At 30.4% G+C, this 26,336-nt stretch overlaps 1 protein-coding gene across 1 annotated transcript in view; it reads right to left on the bottom strand.

The window, feature by feature from the left end:
• LOC148308275 (multicopper oxidase 3-like) overlaps nucleotides 1–26,336 on the bottom strand; it is a 62,062-nt gene that overhangs the window by 18,458 nt on the left and 17,268 nt on the right. The window contains exons 2-3 of the mRNA XM_088262019.1: nucleotides 11,130–11,229; nucleotides 8,618–9,744 (exon numbers count right to left, since the gene is read on the bottom strand). Coding sequence (XP_088118145.1) covers nucleotides 8,618–9,744; nucleotides 11,130–11,229 — 1,227 coding nt within the window. The remainder of the gene's footprint in view (nucleotides 1–8,617; nucleotides 9,745–11,129; nucleotides 11,230–26,336) is intronic.

Raw genomic sequence — 26,336 nt, 5'->3', positions numbered from 1 at the left:
GACATAAGTAGCTCTACAAATTGGATGATTCTACAGTAATGTGAATTATCAATGGGAACAAACCATATTCTTATTCATCTTTGTTGAGATGTCAAAATGTTCCTCTGTCATTTGGTACAATGGACCCAATGATGTGTCACTTGTCATCCCAGACAATGCATCAGTTCTAATGACAAAGAGAAAGTCTACATGCCCACCTGTTACAAACACTTTGACCTTTTATGCTTTTTATATCAATGATTTTATCAAAGGAACAAATTCGAAGATATATCGTGTAGAAAATCATTCATAGATTATTATTACAGTAAAACTTCGATATAACGGACCTCTGTTTTAACAAACTGTGGATTAATAAGCAAAAAATCTGATCAAATGCAAAAATAAAAATAAAACATCCTGTTAAGGTCCAGTATTCGTTAAGTCGCAACTTAATTTTCTCTAAATCCAGGTCACATTTTACGTAATTGATGTTTTTCTTAAAACACCGTTTTTGCATTAAAAAAATTAGTTTTCGTAATAGTTATATAGCTTTAAAAAGTAAAGAGTTATTGAAAGGTAAGAAGTTTAGAAAAAAAAATTAAATCCATATAAAGTCTAAAAAACAAAAAATATCCTCTTAATATTATACATATTTGCATGTTAAAATTCAAGTGTCACCGCATGTCATTATTTTTTTTGTAGCCATGACAATCACGTCAAATGTCTAGCACTGGAATGTGAGACATGATGCCATCCTGCCAAAATACTTTTAATGATAAGATCACATCTCGACAATCTAAAAACATTTACTGACTTATGTTCAGATAGCGATGCTCAACAACATTATACGCATTTTTGTAATTTTAGAGAGTTCATTATATATTCTTAAAAAAAACAGCAAACTTAATTTGATCCCTTTTTCAAAGTAGGATTACCAAAAGCAAGCGCATCAATATCAAATAGCAACTTAATAAGGAGCGTCCGAAGACAATAAATATAATTTTGTTTTTGTTTTGTATTGTTTATTTAAATCTAAATACAGTTTTTATGTTTTCCTTAAAAAAATATTTATTTTAAATCTATTTTTATAAGGCGGACTTTCGGCTTCAACGAACACATCCTTAGCCCAATTAGTCCGTTATATCGAGGTTTTACTGTATTATCATACGAGTCTTGATAAATGATATCTGACATCTCGAAGAGCATGTTTTGAGTTACAAGACGTTTGTAAACAAATTCATTTTCATTTACATACCTATCATGTGTTGTGCAGCATGAATAAATGAAATTCATCACTCATGGCCCTATTCTGTACAACCTGTTAAAAAGTGTTTATAATGGAATAACGGATAGGTCGACCCACCGTATCTGCGTTGTTGTCTATTTTTTAAGATTTAAATAGATATCTCAATACGGAAAAAGAAGAATACGGAAGTCTGGATATTAACAAAGCTAAAATTTCAAAAATTTAAATTTTGGAAGTTGTATTTATCCTTTAATTGACATCTTCTTTCAAATGCTAGTTTTCGTTACCATCTATGGTTGAGTTTAGTAATATTATGCTTTGATGAAAGTGGACTGAATGTAGTGAAAATGCGGTCAGTATTTAAACAATGGAGTCCTGGTTCCAACAATAATGTATGGATTAGCTAAAGCACGTAGTTGAAAAATCTTAGAGCAAAAAAAAATTAAAGTAGACTGAATGCAGTTGAAATGCGATCTCTCAGACAAATTTGCAGCAAAACGGTGTGTGATAGATGTTCGAATGGTGAAGAATACGGAAAGAATGCAAGGATGAGATGAGCATTATCGATAAAATTAAGAATGGTGTGTTGAGATGGTTTAGACATGTGGAATAAATGAGTGAAGAAAGTACAGTTAAACAAATTTATCAGGCGTATGTAGTAAATTTATCAGCAGAGAAAGACTGAAAAAAAAAATAGGCAAGACCAAGAATGTCAAATACTTGAGAGCCGGAAATCGTAATAAGCGGTGGGTATGTATGAGGAGATTCATGAATGTGGAAGAGACGAAGAATCTTTGCAAATATAAGGTGGTGTAGCTTTAGAGTCGGCATTGATTTAATATATTGAACAATTTATACTACACCTTAAAATTTAGTTCATTTTAGTACCCGTATACACAAGGTATCAGTTAAGCATCAAATATGTATCTATACAGTTTTTATTTTGTTTTCAAAATTAAGAACATAGAGAATAGCACCATCAGCATCCTAAGCTAGTGTATAAAATAGGTTAAAGATTAAATCTTGCAAGGCATTTAAAAAGAAACTTATCTCTACAGTGGCGGATTAAGCACTTGCGAAAGGGCCCAGGCGCAATTTAATTTCAAGCCCCCTTCTAAATATTTGTAGAAAATTCTCTTTAAAAAAGTAAACATCATTTCAATATCCGCAACATCGACAGAAATGAGGTTGGTAAAAAAAATATTAAAAAAAATTAATAAAAATCGTAAAAGAGGAAAAATGTGGAAATTTCACATACAAAAGCGTCTAACATATATATGTTTTTTGTTAGTAAATGCATTGGTTTAATTTGTTATACGTGAAGAGCGCGAGAAATTATAACTAAAATGCATATTACCCACACTTTGTTTAAATACGCATATTTTCTACTGTACGCATTGCTATAGCCCAGTTATGTTAAATGGAAACGAAAGAAAAGAAAAAAAACACAGCATGCTTGTGGGTAAACAATACTTTAGCAGCTGTCGAGAAGCATGCAGTCCGCCATGAGCAATATTTAACATTGCTGTTAGGTTCAACAGATTGCGTTACCATTTCGATAAAAATTGGTGTTTGTAAAAAAACATGTTTTTACATAAACGCAAAAATTTCAAACCAAATCAGTGAAGATTTAAGATAATTTAAAGGAAAAAACGGTTGCATTTTAAATTATATAGGCTGGTATTATCTGATGAAAAACAAATTTCAGAAATAAAAGGATTCAGTTTCATGATACACTTGGATATTATATTGAATATTAACCCTTAGCATTGGAGTGCCGCCATAGAAGCGGCATGTATGGTTTGCCGTACTGCAAAAGTGCGGCCGCTACGGCGGCAAGAAAATAACATTTTAATGCTTTTGTTGTTGTTTTTATTTTACTTTTCAATATTTTCATATAAGTACAATTAAATAATTATAAATTTTAGAATTTAATATAATTGGCCCCTTTGATTAGGTTTGATAATCCGCCACTGTTATATACATTATATGCTGCATACTCGTACGTATGTACCTACACGAACATTGTATACTATCCTAAGTTGATGTATGATAAGATTGTTTTGAATGCATGAAAAAATATATGTATGTACATATACATTTTAGCGACTTGACATTTTATGTCTTACATTATACATATAGGTACATGCAATTACGAATACGTATTTTACAATATAAAAGTACATAAATACATATGTATTTTTCTAACTGTTTGCTTAGTGAAAGCGCGAGTATAAAAAATGAATGTAAATATAAAATGAATGTTTGGAAAATATGTCTTTGCCATAATTATTTTATTTGTAAAATTTGTCAATTTTGTTATTAAATTCCTCCATAAAATACACGTATTTTATACATATCTTCACAATCGAAAATCGTATTTCTTAGTAATCTAAAATTCAAAAATAACGATAGTATAAATCAAAGCGACTGTACTTAAATGAATGCATGGAGAAAAATAAGAAATAAAAAGGTAGAAGTAACAACGTAACCATCACTCCGCTTCCTCAAAGGAACGTCACACCAGTCTGTCTTTACAATCTTCGCCTCTTGAACATTCATGCATCTCCTATTACAGTGTTCAACAAACTTTTTCAGTTCAAGGTACACCTGCCAAATCATTAATTTTAGAAGTTCATCAAAGATAAAAACGAAGTTTTTTTTGACATCTCATCAAAGATGAAGAAGAATATGGAGGTCTGGGCATTTACGGGGCTTACGACCGTCATAGGCTGGTTTAAGTGATCACTTTACACACGTGTAACATTCACCAATTCTACCCATTATTGACAACCACACTACTCAAACTCTTGGAAGTTCTATATATATGAACCAATTTAGAAACCTTGTTCATGAATCACTAGAACTTCACTAGAGACATCTATTGGTGAGATGTAAAATAACTCCTGTAATTGGAGATAATCCAGATTTTGTGGACAAGTATTTGGACACACTCAAAATGTTGTAAAACGAAGTTTATTTAATATTGATTAATTATCAAAATTAATATTACTTATGCGAAAATATATTTTACATATTATGTTTAATGCAAAATCTAAGCCTGCTTAACTGAGCACAGGCAATCAAAATTTTGAGCAATTGTTGATAAGGCTGTTCTCATCTCTTCGTTGATCGTCCACAGGCGTTCTCTTTTTTTTAAAGCATTTAGAGTCATAAATCCTAATTCGCACAGGTAAGTCGTGGCAAATGGTAAAAGAATTGCAATAGCACGCTTTGAAAGCAGTGGATATTCATTTTTTATATGGAGACAAAAATGTGCTAGAACTACTTCGTAAAATTTCAGTTAAATTTTCACCTGTGAGATTTATAAAAATTATATAATAAATGTATAAAAATGATTTGAAAATATTGTTTTAATTATCACCGTATAAATTAGCACACACAAACGTAAAAAAATAAATGTATAACAGACTTATTTTTATCATGAAATTAATTAATTCCATACTTATTCCATACAATATATTATAAGGATACCACTGCATGATGTTGCAAATTTGACACATACGTGTTTTCTTGACTTTTCATTGGAAAAAGTTTTTCATTATTTTGTTATTTATTTTTCTTTTAACTGTTAGAGTAAAATAGTTTTTTTTATTTAAAATAAAAAAGTCATGCAATGAAGGGTTAATGTACGATCAGTTTTTAGCTCCATGAATTCTTCTTGCTCGTTCATCGGTAAGTGACTTTTTCCGCGACACATCAACTAATTACCACGGTACACCAGTGTGCTGCTGTATACACTTTGCTCAACGCTGTCCTAATACATATCCAGCGATTATTTCAATTCCCAGGGTTCAGGATAATAAACTAGTATCTGAAGAGCAAGACTGACAAAGACCTTGCCTTCACGTAATTAACGAACTAGATAACACTGCATCGATGAGATGCAGTTCCCCATGCACCGTTGGTTGTAGATAAGGACCAGAAAATAATGTTATTTACTTGCTAATAAAATAAATCCCTGATAATTAAAGAAAAAATAAATAAATAAATAAAAATTTATATATTTATATATATATATATATATATATATATATATATATATATATATATATATATATATATATATATATATATATATATATATATTCATCATCTCACACGTCTTTTCCCATAAACAAAATATGTATGTGCGTGTTTAGCTCTTCATTCACGTGTTAAAAAAACCCACGCAATAAGTAAAAACGTTCGTAGAAAACTTTTAATTTATTTAAAGCGTTATGAAATAAAGAATGTGTCTTACTAGGTTAATGGTAAACGTGATTTTAAGTGTGCGCGTTTATTTTACGTAATAATTATTATGTGGTGTCCATTTCTTGTACGTTAGTGCCTCAGGCGGTACGTAAAATTTGAACATTTACGTAACACTTCCGAGATAGGAGGAATAGACTGGCCAATTCTGTATAAAATTATGTTTATATTTTAAAATAAATGAAAATACTTTTTATCTATTATTATTATTACAATGTACAATTTACAATGGCGACAGGCGCCGTGGTGTAGTTGGGTAGACGCTCGACTGCGAAACTGGCGTCACGGGTTCGATTCCCGCCAATTGCAAAATAAATTATGGAAATATTTATTTTCAAATGTTCTGGGTGTTTGTGATGTATTTTTCACATTTACATTCCCTATCCTTAGTATCCTACCTGCAGACAAGAGTCTAATAGAGGCTTTGCGGGTTATTCTTTTTTTCATATTTTTATAAATTAAACGTATAAATTATTTTTCTTTTGCACCATTGCGTTATGATAAGGGCCGGAAGTATAGTAGTAGTTACATGATGGCTGTAATTGTCTAATGTATTGAAATAATAAAATGAAGAATAAATAGCATCTTAGATATTCCAACAGTGTTAATAGCATTGCGATATTTTATGTTTTTTTTTCATCAATTTAAGTCGGTTTGTAGTCCGTGGGTACGCAGACTCCGTGTAATAAACTCTACCACCACTGCCACAACTTAATTCCTGTTTTAAAACGCAAGCCGCTTTTTTAAATACTTATACTTATATCATTAAAAAACACAATTTATCATGTAAAACTCTCATATTAGCCGTTAGAGTGCTGAGAATCGATATATTATTGAAATTATACACTTGAATATACCACTTTATCGAGTTTTATTTTTATTTACGACTTGTTTCGAAAACGATAGTTGTTTTCATCTTCTGGTACAAATAAAAAACTTTTTATTTAAAAAAAGTGTTTTATTTGTACCAGAATCGATATATCGACTCTGGTATAACTTCAAAAATACGCCGCCGTCGATATACCGACGAAGTCGCAAGTTTATTTTATCGATCGAGCTGGGAGGTTATGTCACAGCGTACACGTTTGTTAAGTTTTGATTCATCAATAATATATTTTTTTAAATTAAATAATGAAAAATAAAAATACATTTCGCCTTTAAAACGTTCATTAAATTTGAAATTTACCATTTTTGCAAAAGTCTTCAGCAATTTCAGCATACATATAAGAAAAAATCTCAGTACTAAAACGATTTAAAAAAATTATTCATGTCATATCATTATCGTTATTATTATTTGTCAAATTCTACCACTTGGTTTCTATATTTATTTATTTTTTCCCAATCGTTCATCAAATAAATTTATTATATTATACTCGTATAACCCTATAAGTATAAAAATTATCTTCTTTCTCAAATTCTACCACTAGGTTTCTAAGTTTTTTTTTTTAAATCTATCATCAAATAACTTTATTTTATTAAAATTAACAATTGAACAAACCACTTTCATGATTTTTATTTATATATACGACTAATTTCGAAAACGACAGATGTTTTCATCTTCTGGTACAAATTAAAACTAACGAACAAAAAATATATCTAGGTGTATATATAGGTTAATAAAAATAGAGAAGGGAACGAACAAGATTTTTCGTATTATTTATTAACCTACATATATATATATATATATATATATATATATATATATATATATATATATATATATATATATATATATATATATATATATATATATATATATATATATATATATATATATATATATATATATATATATATATATATATATATATATATATATATATATATATATATATATATATATATATATATATATATATATATATATATATATACCACCTAGATATATTTTTTGTTCGTTAGTTTTAATTTGTACCAGAAGATGAAAACATCTGTCGTTTTCGAAACTAGTCGTACATATAAATAAAACTCATTAAAGAGGTATAATCAAGTGTCTAATTTTAATAAAATAATCATGTCATTCCACAAAGTTAATGCCGAATCAATACATAATAAAACTTTATTATATTATATGTATAACCCCATGATACGTATAAAATTATTTAAATCTTGAAAACACTTATCTCGTATGCCTATATCAAGAAAACACCATCGAGCTGCTACATAATCATCAATCTGGGTCAGTCGGAAGTAAATTCCTCAGAGATTAACTTTATAATATGCCTTACATTACGGGTATAATTAATACCCCACTCTATAATATATAACCGAGTGACGTGCTCATACGAGGCGCCTTACCAAACGCACAAAAATGTTCAAGTGACGTTCACTCTTACCTCATAACTACACTCTACTAACCACATTTCACTTGTTATATAACTAACCACAGTCAAATATTTCTCCTAATAATTTCGTACTTGAGACTTACACGTGGTCGGACAACTGTGGTAGTTACGTAAGCATAACATTATCAGAAGGTTTTGGACGTTTTTCGATATTTCCGCTTTACGTTCAACATTTTAAATTAATATGAAATGAAATAGAAAATCGATAGTCTTAAAATTGACGTTGGTGGCTTTGATTACTCGTCAATTAAAAAAATTATGAGTCATAAGACTGACAACTTTAGTGGTTACTTCAGATTCTGTACGAATTTTTGTAATCATAATTTATACCCGTATCTGCTGTTTTCTATGGAGAAAACTAGATATTTCTATAGCCAAGAAAATCTCAAAATATTGAACAGCTTGGCTAAATTATAGCTTTGTAGGGATGCAAGAGGATATAAAACGTGAAACTCGTAAATAAAAACAGTAAACTCGCCCAACTCCAATTTTTACGTAAATTAGGTTTTCGTATAGCTAACGCGTTTGTTCGACATTTTCAGAATTTATATTTCTTTTTGTAATAACTATATTTCCTTATGTAATTCAGGAACCACAAAAAGGTAAATAGGAATTTAACAAAATTCAACAAAACAAAGATATTTCCGAATTTCTACTGTCGTTAACAATCTTGTTAAAACATAATGTATCCGGTTGGATTTGTTCCGGCTTTTCGACACATGGAATATAATTAAGATTCGATAATAATAAAATAATAATTAAGATTTGTTTTTACCTGTATTCGGATGGTGGTCTATCTTGTGATGAAATGGCAGATATATTGTGGTTTGCATTTTCTCTTTGCTCAGCTCTTCCGGGAGTTTGTGCAAGGCTTGCACTTCGCTGACGCACAGGGTTCTTTCTTCGCCGCACTTATTTCCTGTCACCGTGTTCAGTTCGCTGTTCGACACTTCTTTATCGGCCTCGGTTGTTGCTTCCGCTGTGTCATTATCTTCAATATCCTGTTTGGTTTCGATCACTTGTTTGCCGTCGTATTTCAACACGGCCGCGCTAAATATAGGAGTTGCGCAGTTCTCAACGGTGGATACCTTGATCCAGTAAGAGTCAATGTCTCTATCCGAGGTCAAGACAAAGTCGGCTCTTTCTCCTTTGCCAAGAATGAGAGAATTGATTTCTTTCGGGACAACCGGGTGACCATCCAAAGCAATAAGCTGAACGGCATGATTATCTATAGATAATGTGATCGGGCATCCCTTTACACCTCCGGCATAAGCTACTCTGAATCGATATCTCTTTCCCGGTTTAACTGAGAATACTGATAGCGGAGCTGCTATATCTGATTCAATGTCTAAAGAATTGTCCTTATGTACACCTTTTCCGTTGACTAGAACTGACTCTACCGGGAGAGGAAGAGAATCTAGTATGCTTTGGATCGCAAAACCGTGGCTCCATTCAGATATAACCATGACGTGTTCGTTTAAGTCGTAGTCGTAGTGCTTCTTTTGGGGTTCTAAAACATCCGGTTGGCGGACGATGAATGCTCCATATAGTCCGTCCGAAGCTTCAGCTCCAGAGTGAGCGTGGTAGAGATGTGTTCCGGGAGCCGCCGCCCTGAACTTGTATTGGAAGGTGGTATAGCTAGGTATGGGGCACTGCGTGACCATGGGTACTCCGTCCATGAACGGCGTCTCTATCTGGGGTTGCCCCCTCCAGTGGATGGTGAGACCTTGTCCCGGTACACGGTTGACCACATCTATCACCATGATGTCATTCTCGCAGACCTGTATGCTGGGGCCAGGGAGGAGACGGTTAGCGGCTAAGATGCCGCGGGAGTGGCCATCCGCGCTCACACAATGCGGCCGCTGGCAGTCCGTAACATTCCCCGGACAACCTCTGCATGACCTATTCAAAAAAATCTTAATCAATTTCTATCGAAGGAATAACCAATAAGCAGAATATTGAAAGCAGATTTAACTATGCATTCATTTTGATTTAAACACGCCTCGCTAAAATAATATTGAAATGCAAGTACTGTAAAATTCTTAGTTTATTACTTCAGAAAGTGTGCCGTAGTGAACAGAAATTCAGATTTTAATAACGCCCATAAAATTGTTATTTATTACTAAAACTAATTTCACTTCCAAATGATAAATTCTCAAAGGGAGTATAAGATGTATTTATATTTTCATAACTCGTATTTATTAAAATACTAATGTTAATAATTGTAGACGTACTAAAGATCAACAAATGTAAGTTTACTCGAAAAGCTTCCATTTTATTTAAAAGCTTTTTTTCAACCTTCATGCATATAATATAACCGGCATTAATTTTTTGTAGATTAACATATATTAAATGTGTAATTAATTACATTTTTACATCTTTTTTTATTTTTTGTAAAGAAAATGTCATTATAATATTCTCAATATTATTAATATTTAAAGCATTAACTTTGTGGTTAGTCATTTTTACTTATTTATTTTTTTACAAAAATGTTAATAAAATTAGTATATAACCACTCACCGAGATTTTTACGTCTACCGGTTTCGAGACGTACCCGTCTCTTCGTCAGGACAATCACTAACACAGCATGCAAACAATACTACCCTTCACCACCATAGCACCATTTACACACTCAAAACTACACAAAATGTCTAACACATGCGATGTTTGGTAGTGCATGTTGGTCTTCGGGTCGACCAAAAATCGCATGTGTTAGACGTTTTGTGTAGTTTTGAGTGTGTAAATGGTGCGATGTTTGGTAGTGCATGTTGGTCTTCGGGTCGACCAAAAATCGCATGTGTTAGACATTTTGTGTAGTTTTGAATGTGTAAATGGTGCTATGGTGGTGAAGGGTAGTATTGTTTGCATGCTGTGTTAGTGATTGTCCTGACGAAGAGACGGGTTCGTCTCGAAACCGGTAGACGTAAAAATCTCGGTGAGTGGTTATATACTAATTTTATTAACATTTTTGTAAAAAAATAAATAAGTAAAAATGTCATTAGATTATTTCAAGGCTTCAAGAGTATCCCATTCTCTAATCTACGTAACAGATTTTCAGTGGTTAGAACTCCTGAAATTATATTCTCTTGTGGTGTTTAATCTAATATTTCTGTGCAAAAAAATGGGTACACTGAAAGAATCATATGTAAAAAGCAATTAAATAAATCATTCTACATGAAAAATCCACATCTCTATGAGTATGAGCTCATCAACAGAGAAGAGTAAAAAAAAATATTAAGTCAGTTTTTTTTTTAATTTATTAAATATTATATAACATTTCCACTCACTTGCTTAGAGATTTATAAACTTCTAAAGTTAGTTTTACTCTGCATATCATAGGCCAATCTAACTCGTGACATGGTCGGTCACAGCTTTCGAAGTATTCCTCTGAAACAAAAAAATGCCATGTTGAATAATCTCAAAAACCCAACAATATTTAAAAAACAATGTCTATTTCTAAATCAATTATGCTTTTCTCAGCCATTATATCACCATTGGACTATCAAACATCGTTTTATCGATTATTTGTCTAAAAAATGCATTTCGACTACACGGCTGTCCAAATTTAAAACACAGTAAGGGACATTTTTTTGTAGTACTTTTTTTTTGCATTTTTGGACTAAGTAGAGTCTACTTAGTCCATAAATGCAAAAAAAACGTACTACAAAAAAATGTCCCTTATTGTGTTTTAAATTTGGACAGCCGTACATTCATTCCATTTTTGTACTTCGGTTGCCAATTCCGTGTTTCAGTTCCATACATTAGGGTTGGAACCAAGCCCCTATTGCTTAAATACTGAAATCGAAATTGAAGAAACAATAATTAAAGTTAAGGGGATATTCGCTAATAAAGAATTCATTCAACCGGAGACCACCGGAGAGGTCACATGTCAGTTCACCCTCGATTTTTTTAAATGTATTTTGGGATTTTCTGTTTTTTTTTAAATATACATATCGTAGTCGTACAGGAGAAAGTGACCAACTTACAAAGCGAAAAATGTTCAGGCGGGCCATTTAAGTCACTTTTGCTTGGCAAGAAAATAAACACCAATGCAGTTAGTCATTTTAAACAAGTTAATATATTATACTTCCAAGTTTAAAATCCTTTGAGATTTTTTCCAGGGGAATATTAAGCTAGTAAGATATCAAATAGTCAATGTTCACGTTTTTATAAAAAAATGCACTTGGTCACTTTCTCCTGTATGACTACGATATTTTAAAAAAAAAATTCAACTCTTTGGTTTTCAATAACTCTTTCTTTTAAAAAGCATATAATTATTTCGAAGAATATCTTATTTACCCCACCCAAAGACGGTGTTTTAAGAAAAAAAATACGTACGCAAAATGTTACCAGGATTTAGAGAAAATTAAGTTGTGACTTAATGATTACTAAACCTTAAAAGGAAGGGAAAACGTATTACATGAGCTGGTGTTATATTGTACCAGGTAATATAAGATAACAAAGAATAACGGGCTCATCCAGCGTCTGTTAAATAATGTTAAGCACCCATCAATTACTTCTTTTTATTTACAGTATTTCGTTGTAAACCAGTTGAGAAAATTTACCTTAAATTTATTAACACAGAAGTACAAAGTACACATTAAAGAATACTTTCGTTTAAAAAATCATGGTGTCAGGAATAATGAATTGCTTGCATGACTTGTACGAGTAAATACGATTGCATCGAGAAATTCTTAATTATAAGGGGTTCGCGCAGTAATTCAATATCAGTTTTAGTACAAATGAAGAAATAAGAACACATTCGTAGATATGTACTTACTACGGTTAGTAGTAGAGGTAGGTAGTAAGGTAAGCTAGGTACTACTTAGTAAGGTAGGGTATGTCACACGGATAAGTTAGGATAAGCACAGCTTTTCTACCTATGTGGAAGGCACGCCCCTGGTATGTTAATATGTATATTATGTTTATATGTATATAATATATTATATTTATATATATATATATATATATATATATATATATATATATATATATATATATATATATATATATATATATATATATATATATATATATATATATATATATATATATAAATATATATATATATATATATATATATATATATATATATATATATATATATATATATATATATATATATATATATATATATATATATATATATATACATATATATCTATACATATATATATATATATATATATTTATATATATTTATCTATATATATACATATATATATATAAATATATATATATATATATATATATATATATATATATATATATATATATATACATATATATATATATATATATGTATATATATATATATATATATATATATATATATATATATATATATATATATATATATACATATATACACACTAGCTCCTTTGACCTCAACGGCAGTGCCATTTATTGGACGTAACAGAAACACGAGCAATACTCAAAATTGTTCATGGTGGACATGAATAATGTTCGTGTTGGATTGCATTTTTGTTTCATAGATTTAAAATATTTTCATTGCATAGGCATATTAGAAATTCATGCTTTTATTTTCTTTCTTTTTTATTTAACCAGACTAAGCCACAGCGACGCGTGGCCGAGTACAGCCAGAGATATAAATTATAAGCAATGTCCGTTTATTTACGGTTGCATACTATATTACTCCAAATGGGAACATTTGTAACCAAGTTAATCATAATTCTAGAAATGTAACGCAGCTTCTACGAGAAACTGCAAGTTGAAATTACCCATAGGTATCATATTATTATCTAGGTAAAGAAAATCAATAAATGGTATTGGAAATATAAACTTGTCCAAGTATAATAAATTATTATTTATCTTTATATTTAATAAGCTGCACCTGGCCACGCTTTATTGTAGCTAGTAAGGTTTAATGGAAAACACATATATTTACTAATAATCCATTTTAATATATTCTGTTTAGTGTGTTTAATTTAAAATAAGCCTTTTAAAATAGAGATATCGCGGTCTGATCCCTTAAAAAAATCGGTTGCATTTTTAAATTTTACATTTTGCCCTGTGTTAGTTTTGTTTGATATTTTTTTTTACTTTCTTATTTGTGTTTCAGTCTTGTTAACCTTTATCCCAAAATAAGTAATGGAAATTACTCATCGGGAATATTATATATCGCTCACTCCTTTCAAGAACGTCATAAATCGAAAATCATCTATTTTCAGTTGTGCATGTTTTCGGAATGCCCAGAAAATGTACTATATCCCAGCAAAAGAGGCATATTTTTAACTCAATATTTACCCGCTACAGGGCAAAAAGTGTTGTTTTTGCATTTTGAAGAAAAGGTGTTGTTTGATTATTTTTTTAAATGAACTAAATAATTTTCAGATGGAGAAAAAACCTTCATGTTTCACCTAAAAAGATCTATTGCACAGTAAAAAATTTAACAAGTGGCTTGATATTTATTTTTAATACATTGTGTTATATTTTCAAACTTTAAAAATGTTCTCCTGAGAAATCAAGTTTTTTTGATTTATGACGTTCTTGAAAGGAGTGAGCGATATGTGACTTATGTTTGTAATATGGTATGTTTTAAAAATTAATATATTTAAAAAAAAATTAAAGTGGGTTGTCGTTCGTTGGTGATAGCATACATATATAGTATTTTTCTTAAAATGCGATATAAACTGTTATAAAACTACTATGGAACTCAAAGATAAAGATTTACGATGGAAATATTTTCAAAGGAAAAAATATTAAAGCCTTTTGTTAATCTTCAACTTTTAAGTATACATATATCGTATATATTTACTAAAATAACATGCTTTCTCTGTTTTTTTATTTGTACTTTACGTTTTCACACATCTGTGAAAATATTTATCAATTCAACAAAATATCTTGCTAATTAAAATTCAAAAGAATTTTTCCTCTATGTATTAACACGCCTTTTTTCGTTGATTGAATTGTGACAATAGCGACAAATTGCGATAACAGCGTGAATGAGAAACCTTTCCTTAATTGGATATTGAATGTTGTCTTGAAAAGATATGGGCTCAACGAAGAAGCTGATTTAAAAAGATACTTAAATGCTTCGGCAAAACTGAAAGTTAATTTCGAAATACCTTTTATTCGCATTCGCACATACGGAAATAAGTCTAGTTTTTCAACTAATTTCTGTTTAAATTAATTTTGTAATAATAAGCGATCGTTGAATTTTATGAAAATGATACGGGACGCATCGAAACACGTGTCATAATAGATTTTAAGAAATAATGGTATTTACTAAGTAAAACTTATGTTTAAAGTATTATTAAAATTCCTTAAACCAACAGAAAATAAAGTAACAGTATCTCAGACTATCAATAAAAACACCAATAGATTTTTGCTGCGTTTTTAACCTTCGTAATGCAGTAACCAATGCAAAGTTTGATTAAATAGCTAGACTATGCTACCTTGACCAGCAATTAAAAATGAAAACTACAAACCACATTTTATTTATGGTCAAAATACATTGCATTACTGTACCTAGATTACAAACTACTGTATAATGTATCGATTACAAAGGGTAACCTTAATAAAATAAAAATTTAATTCGTCAGTCTCCTACTACAAATGCGATACATAATTAATCGACACACGAATCAGTTTTTTTAAATAGTTTTTTTTTAAGTTATGAGCAATGTTTCAAACACCGATAACATCAATATAACAAAATATGATGTACCTGAATTGATGGTTTTGTTGCGTCTTTTTACATGTTAACTGTTACTACATATGTATGTTAAATGTATTTTGCAGATTTTGTGTTCATTCGCTAATCTATATGTACACTGTAATCTGTAATTTATTCTAGCTTTATTTCACATGTAAATTTAAAAAACAAAAATATGTTTTATTTTCATGCGTTATTAAAATGTGTATTACTTTCATGCCTTTTTTTATTTTTTCCAAAATAATAAATAGTGTTTGACTGAGTAATTAATCAATTCGAGGCTTAAGAAAATTGTGAAAGGTGTATGAGAAAAAGTAAAACTACAATACTAACCTAAAAACACGAGTTCGATGCACTGTTATCCCTACACTGTTATAATTAATACAATCAATCAAATTTCTTTTTAAAAAAATTACACTCGATTAAATTTTTTGTTTTTTTTTTTTTTTAATGCATGAAACGGCTTTAAGGGCGCTTCTACGTCCATAAATAATACAGAATCAGGAATAACTGATCCATAGCATTGTATAATAATCAATTAGCAGCTCGCAACCAGCGCACTAAATTTGGCGAGCGTGACTTTGCTGTTGCGGGACCGATTGCGTGGAATGCTCTTCCACCGATGGTTAGAAATAGTGAGAGTGAGATGATGATCTTTAGAAAAAAACTAAAAACACATTTGTTTGCTAAATCATTTCCACCATAATATTTTCCCCAATTCATTCACAGTGAAGCGCCCTTGAGGTAGTATTTTACGAAAATGGCGTTATATAAGTTATCCAAATTTATTATTTTTATCAATAACATATAACAGTCGTGGAAATGTAAAACATTTTAATCATACTGGTATACGTACGTAAAATCAAATTATTTTGTTATGTTAACGGAGATGAAGAAAAATATAAAAATCAAGACAATTACAGGGCTTTGAGCCTATCGTTGGCTGGTTTATGTAATCACTTTATAAAATGTGTTACATTCACCATTTTACGCATGGTTACATTACTCAAATTTTCGGAAATGTATGTGTTCTGTAATTGAAAATATCAACTGCATGTTACTTCGTTAAATACATCTGGGGTTGAAATTGGTTTATTTATAAACAGAAACCTTCATGAAATGTACGTAAAATCGTAAGCCCTGCAAAAACCCAAACCACCATATTCTTCTTTATCTATGAATGAATTTAAATTTGTGTATGAAAGTTTGGACACACTCAAAATATAGGTTAGATCGATACAGATTTTCATAAAAAAAAGTATATCGTATATTAATTATATATATATATATATATATATATATATATATATATATATATATATATATATATATATATATATGTATACATTTATATATATATATATATATACATATATATATATAAATATATATATATATATGTATATATATATATATATATATATATATATATATATATATATATATATATATATATATATATATATATATACCTATGCATTATTTACAAGCAAATAAGAATAGCTATTATCTCGTCAATTAACTTTGAGTTAAGCCATAATCGTTCAATTAAAATAAGGTTATTATTATAACTAATCTTCAAATTTCCATCAGACAAAACGAATCAAGCTTATAATTACAATTCATTGCGTAGGGAATGTAGGTTTAACTTGTATGTACCTATAATAATAAAGAAAGTCGACCTTTTCTATAACAAGTATAAACTGTGCTTGAAAAACTATTGAGGGGAGTAGAAAATTTAAAACATCGCTTTCAAGTTAAAAATACTTACAAAGTATTTTTTAACTTGAATGCGATGTGTTAAATTAATAATTAAAATAAGCAATGTGTTTTTCTATGTTTTATTTATATTTATTTCGCCATAACTTTGTGGTAAGACATGTTACAATGATTAAGGAAACACTTGTTTTTATACCACTCAATTGGTATAAAAACAAGAGTTTCCTTAATCATTGGAACTTTTCCATGGTTAGAAATAATTCGGAAAGAATATATATATATATATATATATATATATATATATATATATATATATATATATATATATATATATATATATATATATATATATATATATATATATATATATATATATATATATATATATATATATATATATGTATATATATATATATATATGTATATATATATATATATATATATATATATATATATATATATATATATATATATATATATATATATATGTTTATAATGTGTGGAATACTGAATGTTACATACATAAAGTGATCAGTTAAACCAGACAACGATGGGTTGTGTAAACCCATTATTATCCTCTAAGTCACTGTTGAGATATTAACGTTGAAATCTTCTTCTTCTTTTTGTAGATCCTAGGGATCTGTTTGTGCCTCCGTACGTCGCTCTTGGGATGTCGACTCCCAGCTGTCTTTCCATCTTTTCGGAGGTCTGCCTGGGGTCTGCGGCCTTCAGGGTTGGTTTGGAGGGCGATACGTGGAAGTTTGTCTTCTGACATTATATTTATATGTTCGTTCTTATTCTGTTTATATGTTTTTTGTATTTATACGTTGAAATCTGATCTTGAAAAAGCGTCAATACCCAATACACTACCCTGTATTATTTTTTCTTGATTCATTTTCATATTTTATTTGAATTTCTTGCACATAAATATAATTTATTCTTAGTAACCATTAAATTTGGCGTTAGATTTATAACACAAATGTTCTTATTAACACGTTAAAAACATCAATTAACGTCATCACAGTACGAATTACTAACTATCTGCTATCTTTTCATTTTTACAACTTAATTTTATTTCATCTAATTGTATAAATTCAGACTATGTATTCAAAGGTAATTAGTATCAAACATTGTTATCGCAATAAAAAACATTAAATTTCACAGCTAACAATACAAAAAGTAATCAATAAAAGTTGTTCATCCACCGTGAGCATATGTTTCTTTGAAAATTATGATATTATCTTCTGTTTTATTTTAATTATGCATACATATCTACGTCCGCGTATTATATTGCGTGTAATTTCAATCGTTTAACCAGAGAAACACTAACGATAACTCCACAAAAAATACGTTTTGAGTAGGTACTGGAATAAAATTGTTATTTTTTATGCATACTTAATCTTTACGTAAAAAAAACTTGAAGTATGTTTACGCACTTTTAGTTTTAAACATAATGAAACTTTTGTCTATTAATAAAGTAATATTTCAAACCTCATCGATATCAGCTGCCATTTTTGTAGGCTAGAAATAATATACAGGGTGGCGTAAAATTAAACACCCTATCGAAAGATGTGATAATTTTATCAAATTGTGTCATACGTCAATCATATTTAACCTTTGTAAACTAGACAGCTGCAGTATATAAACAATTTGATAAAACCGGCACAATTGTGTATCAATACTGGCCGCAGCAACTTGACGGCTATGATATATTTATTTACAAAAAAAGTGTAATAGTATAAATACAGATTTGCATTAATCAATTTTTTTTTAATAAAAAAGATATTTAAAAACAAAATCGGAAGACTAACTTTTAGCCATCTAAAATTTATTTGCATACTGTAGCTATCTAGTTTACAAATGTCAAGTATGATTGACGTACGACGCCAATTGCAAACATTATAACACCTCCCGGTAAGATGATTAATTTTGCGTCACCCAGAAGTTAGTTTTTTTTTATTAGATTCTTTTTCTTGATTTTCCACATTACAATCTTAAAATAAATAACGCTTTTCTCTCCAATAAGTAAACTTAGCTCTTGTGCTCGGAGAGCGACTATCACTTTTTATTTATTGTTTATGTTTATCTATATATTATACATAAAAATTATTAAATGGATGTTTATACTCTATAGAATCCTATACTAGAAGCGCCCGCGAGGTAGTTTTTTACGAAAATGGCGCCATACATAAATTATCGTCCGGAATATACATAATACATGTGACTAATGTACGTAATATGTTTAAATAGTTTAAAACTTGATACTGCCTAATTAAAAACGCTAATTTGAAATTATTTAAATATCATGGACGCTTGAACCGATAATTGCATAACGCCAAGTTATCATTAATAAACTGTCCCGGCCCAATGCGCGCAGTCGTAAACCGAAAGTCCGCGTAAGTGAAGAGTTTTTGCAAATATACAGCCGAATGATAAATAAAAGTACCTCGATAACTTTCACCGCACAGCCCGATACATTCTTTCGTCTCGCATCTGCAGCGTGTGGCATGTTCCGTTACAGACTGCCGACATACAGTACCTACCTACGTGTGCACATAATTATGGTCGTTCATGACTTACTGAACACTGAGTTACTGCCCACTGCCACAATGTTATTTTAACAGATTTTTGTTGATATCTCAACATCTTCTTCTTCCTGGCTACATCCCAACTTATCGTCTTTGTAGACTGCTGCGGTCAGCTCTCTTCGTCCTCAGGTTGTAGGTTCTTCGGTCATGGACAACGTCACCTAGGCCATGTTCTTAAACCATGTTTTTTCTTTGCAGCATCCATGAATTTTTTGGTCTTCCTCTAGACATCTTTCGAGGCTCTCGATTGATATCTTAGCATATAAAAAATAATTTTAAAATATGTAGGATTATGTAGGTCCTTCTTATATACCTCCGGTTATTATTTTTGCACGGTAGATGAAGAGGACTATGGAAGTCTGGGCATTCAACAGTTTTTAGTAACTCATGAACGACTTGGTTTATCCACATAGTAATTACCATATGTACATATGTAAGTAATGATAAAGTGTAAGGTGTACAATCATGGGTAGAATCGGTGAATGTTACACGTGTGTAAAGTGATCACTTAAATCAACCTATGGTGACAGTCGTAAGCCCTGTAAATGCCCAGACTTCCACATTCTTCTTCATCTGTGTTGAAATATCAAAAATAATGCATTAATTTTTTTAACAGATTTTTTTTATGATCTCATTAAAGATGAAGTTGAATTTGGGCGTTTACAGGGCTTACGACCTGATATATGCTGGTTCAACTGATCAGTTTATACGCGTGTAACAATGACTATTTTACCCATGATTGAACACCTTACACTACATCATTCCAATCACTGACAGAATGGTGAATGTAGAACGTTATAAAACGGTCACTTAACCCAGCCTTTGACAGGACGTAAGCCCTTTAAATGCCTAGTCTTCCATGTTCTTCTTAAATTTTTGAGATGTCAATATAAATAACTCGACTGGCGTGCATTTTTTATACGAAGGGAAAATGGAAGTCTGAAAATTCTTTTTCATTCTATCAATAAAAAAATATAAAATATATCTCCGACCTAGAATTTGTAAATAAAAATTTGGACACTCAATATATGAAAATTTTTTGACCTTTTGAATGTCAAAAAATCTTCTGGATTTTTTCATTCATTCTACAAAAGCGATTGAATATTAATTTTTCGCATAGCAACAAAAAAAAAGATTCCGATCATGTCACTTAGCTTCGACATTACGAAAACTGTGCAATAAATATTTGCAATTTTTAGTATATATGTATAAGCACATATTTAACATTTTCAAACTATAAACGTCAAATATCGAAAAAAAATATGAATAGAAATTACTTTAACAAATAAGGAAGTTTTCCCAACAAACGAAATCAAGGAGAAAGTGCAGAAATATTGTTTTTATTAAAATTTCTTCTTGGCAATGTCGTTAAATATAACCAAATAGTTTGCGTTTATATCGAATTTAAGCACATGACGTACAGACATATGGTAATATAATAAGGTTATTGATTATCAATTAGTATACGGGGAGAGAATGAGATAAATTACTTTCTTGTATAAATTTTTGGTTACATGGTCAAACTTTTTACAGGAGCAATTATGTAGGTAATATACTGCCAATATCAAATCAATGATAGTTTTTGTTATTTAAATGAATATTTTTTTTATATTAATTTTATAACTAAATAAATATAAAAATGGTAAAGGTAACCCTGAATGTCACTAAAGTAACCTATTAACCGTGAAATATTGATATTGGGGTGATTCTGATAACCTTTGAGATCCTCTTTGTTTCTGGTTTTATGACTGATAACATTGTATAAATCTAAATAACTTGTAAAAGAAAGCTAAAAATAACTAACTTACCCAATTATCCATCACGCCATTACTCCGTAGGGTTAGGCAAAGAGAATAGAACGCCACACCACTGTCTTTGAAAACTTTCTATGCCTCATCCACATTCATGTATCTCCTCATTTATGACCGCCAGTTATTTCAACTCCTGACCTGACCAATTTTCAGTATCTGACACACCTGACTTTGACCATTTTTTCTCGGTCTTCTTCGGCGTCTTTTTCAAACTACATTTTTTTTCATAATATATAGATACATTAAATGATACATATTTATTTCATATATAATTTATTATACGTATTACGGCTCTTTAGGCATGGCCTGTGTTGAGCCGAATACTAACATGTTAATACAATTTTATTTAATTTTTTTATTTTTTAATAATATTTTTTTTAACTATTAGATTATAAACATAATACACAGGAGATACAAAAATAATTTTCACTTTAAAGGTTTTTCATTACACCTGGACTTTAATTAATTCACTTCCTACCTTTTCCCTTCCTTGTCCCTATGCTAAGCAACCATCGACGGACACTGTTCTTAAAGACCTGATCACTCCTGGAAATCTTAATGGTTTTCATTCCATTCATTGCATTCGCTTCATAATTTTTTTACCGTTCTTTCGTCACTCTTTTGTGACACATGTCCAAACCATATCAACACACCTTTCTTTAATTTTATCGATAATGCTTATCTCAGCTTTGCATTATTTCCTTATTTCACGATTCGAACATTATCATGTCTTGCCGCACATTTGTCTGAGGGATACGACTCCATGCTAAAAATGGATAAAAAAAATACCGACAACCGAAATCAAGAATAAAGCTTTTAACTCACAACTTTTATACGAAAAAATGTGTATTTGGTACCCACTGGCTCTACGTCTTATAAATAAATTCGGCATTTACAGCTTTTTAATTTAATTTAATTGAACTGATAAAAAAATAATTTATGGTTTAGGTTGTAGAATACGCGTAAATTTCTTCTCTGTTATTAAATTAGAGTATATTAAACTTACGAGTAAGTATTAAAAAACGTGTTGGAAATTTCTCGATAAAATCTGTTTCAAATTAATCATCTCTTCTTTTATCCCTAAATGTGAACATCGGAAATGATTGCTTGGAACGAGAGTGTAACGAAATGGGTTTGATGTTAGAGTTGACTCCTAAATCGCACGATTTGAGCACATTAAACGTGTACTCTCAAATATACATAGCCGGTACGCGATTGGCTGCGCACAATTAAAAAAATGTATTGAAATTAGGCGAATAAACATTCTTAATCATTTTTTAAACTCCTTATCTTTCAATTACTCTTTTATTTTTAAAATCATGTATTTATTTTGACTGAAAATGGCAGCCTTCAAAAGGAACTGGGAGTGCGATTAGGACTCGCTGGGTCCGCATTTAACAGTATGAAGGCTGTCTGGAGATCGGATTTATACTCGGTGAAAACCAAATGCCGCCCATACAATGCCTGCATTGCTCCTGTTCTCTTATACGGCTGTGAAACATGGCACCTTACAAGGGCCCAGAGCAGCCGTGTACTAAGCTTTGAGAATAGGTGTTTGCGGAGAATCTTAGGCGTTCGGTGGTTTGACTTTGTGAGGAATGAAGAGATAAGGCGTAGGACGCAGCAAATCTTGGTCACAACTGTCGTCAAGAAAAGGCGATTCAGTTGGCTTGGCCATGCACTCCGCATGCCTCCTGAGAGCCTTAATCAAGCTTGCCTCTTTTACAAGGCATCAGGTTCGCGCAGCCCAGGACGACCACTGCTGACGATTCGTCGGCAGTTCTCGTCAGAGCTTCGGGACGCGGATCTGACTTGGGAGGATGCAAGGGAGCTGGCAGCCGACAGAAAAGGCTGGATACAGTTTGTGGACTCCATATGCTCCACCTAGGGAGCGGATATGGTTATATTTTTTTATTATTATTTATTTATTTTGAAGAAAAGCTTTTTTTAAATACAATAACGATGTTTTTAACAAAAATGCAATAACGTTAAATGTTACCTGGGTTTGAAGAAAATTAAGTTGCGGGCTATTGATTATTCCATCTGAATAATTGAAGCCGAAAAGGGAATACTGTATCGATTCCAGGTGTTCTATTGTACTCTATGCTTAGAAAACATGTATTTTTCTATCATACCCGTACATCCCCACCTGTCATATCTTTGCTGTACCAGGGGTTTCAAAACAAGAAAAAGAGAATTTACAAAATAGGCAGATGGAATAAAACTTGGTTTAATTGATGTTTTTTTTTTCAATTTTAACAATTTATATAAAAGCTGTCAATATTAATAATTGCTGTTTTTCGTAACTTTTCATAATTCGTCTGGAAAATTGCATTTCGACTTCATTTGGTGCTTACTAATTCCATTATTCACTTCCATAGGTTTGAGTTGGAACCAGGACTCCGTTAAGTACTGCTAGCTTTTCACGTGATAAGTTATTGAATACGCTCCCTATGTGGAGCATATGCAGTTCACAAACTGTCTCCAGGCTTTTCCTTCGGCTGCCAGCTCCCTTGCATCCTCCCAAGATAGGTCCACGATCCGAAGTTCGGACGAGAGATGCCGACAAAATGTCAGCAGTCGTCCTGGGCCGCGCGAACCTGATGCCTTGTAAAAGAGGCATCCTTTTTTTCTGTGATTACTATTTCGTATTGTTATGATTTCCTTTTTTTAATTCAAATTAAAAACACAAAGGTCAGGATAGAGGTTATAAAACATTGCATCTTTTCCGGTGTTCTGCAATATGTACCACCATTCATACAGGAAACGCAGCATCGTTCAGAATAATAATTTTATGTACAATGGACGACTAATCAAGTCTGGGGTATGGATTTCTCTGTCCGATGATTAATGAAGGTATCACGAAACGGAAATGCTACGCGAGTTCAGAGATTGATTTGCAAGCCCGTGGAATAATGATTAATGGAAGAGTATTACTCTTAACGTGACCTAATCACCTTTATATTCATCAAAAACAAGAGAAATTTAAGCTGGTTATGATCCAATTTATATTCCGTTCCTGACGCCTGTAGGTAAATACGTGAGCTGCTTTTATCAATCTGAGCTTGACGTACTCGTATGTACCTACGACATCAATCTTTGAACAAACCGTAATTTGACGTAAAACGATTATAAAACCTACGTTTTTTCAACCTAAATATGCCCTTTCGTAGTGTAGTGGTTCGATAATTTCATTGATTGATTCGGCAGTCACTTTGTGGTACAATCTATCCATTTTTAATTTAAGATAGTGGCATTTACCAAATAAAATTTTAATTAAAAAAAAATAGTGGTTCATTCCTAGGTTCTAGGTTCTATTCTCTCTGCCTACCCCTGACGGGAGGCGATGTGATGATATTTTTTGTTATTATATTTTGAATATTTAAAGCATTAACTTTGTTGATCGTTGTAATTTATTTTGGAAAAATAAAATGACTTTGTTTTTTACTCACATTTTTATTAAAAACCAACTAGTTTCGGCAACAACCTGTTGCTTTCTTCAGGTTTTGTTTCATGACTAATAAAAAATTAATGAAAAAGCAATAATGAAAAAGTCATAAAAACAAACCCTGAAGAGGGCTGCAGGCTGTTGCCGAAACTAGTTGGTTTTTAATAGTCATTTTATTTAAAAATAAAATGACGTTTTTAAAAGTCATTTTATTTCTTCAAAATAAATTATTATTATGATTAGTTATTTATTTATCTGATTTTTTAATAATGTTTTGTTTTTTAAAAGATAGGTTTATTTATAATGTACCTGTATTTAATAGCACAGAGTATCTTCGTCTATGATGGTTTATTACATCTCTCAACATGATACAATATATGTCTTTATATGACTAACAGTAATAATATTTTTTTAAATACCTTTACTTTATCAGAATTTAAATGAATGCAGTACTTTTTTAGTTCACAAACAAGTTATAAATGAATTGGTGTATATTTTTGGCGTTTGATAATATTTTTATTTTATCTCGACAGCAACCAATAAAGCTTACAATATATGTACGTATTAGAATACCATATTTCGCTACTTTATATATATATTTTTAAATCAAACGCATAAAATATGCATATATATTAAACAAATTGTTTGATTACTAATGTCTTGTTTAATTGAAAATTGAGTTATTACCATTTGTTAATAGAAGTAGTTAACAAATAATAATTAAATGGATTTAAAATAAACGTTTATCGATATCAAATGATAAATAGGGGTCGGAAATGAAAGCACCATTCATTTTCTTTACTTGACCAAACCTAGAAAACAAAATTGTTTATATTATATTAAATGTGAGATAACTAAGACCACTATACTTTTTAATATGATATTGATTTATGTTCATCTGATACCATAAAATTTCACTTTGTATTTTTATAATTTACTTTTTTAATTGTATCTCGAATATTAATTTCCAAATCTTTTATGACAATCTTTTTAATATTCATTGCAGGAACGCCTATTTTTTCTTAACTGTTGAAAGTTAACATAGCAATAAATTCACCGAGTACCACCTACACAAAGAAAAGTCTAACAAGAAATGAAAACTAATTTAATCTCTAATTTGAACTAACTAGTTTAGTTCAAATTAGACCCATATATATATATATATATATATATATATATATATATATATATATATATATATATATATATATATATATATATATATATATATATATATATATATATATAAA

This window comes from Brachycentrus maculatus, unplaced genomic scaffold, assembly GCF_059751285.1.
Source record: "Brachycentrus maculatus isolate JH-2025_06_01 unplaced genomic scaffold, ASM5975128v1 h1tg000172l, whole genome shotgun sequence".
NCBI lineage: Eukaryota > Metazoa > Arthropoda > Insecta > Trichoptera > Brachycentridae > Brachycentrus > Brachycentrus maculatus.
Note: the sequence above shows the minus strand (reverse complement) of the source record. Positions and strands in the feature narration are given on the sequence as shown.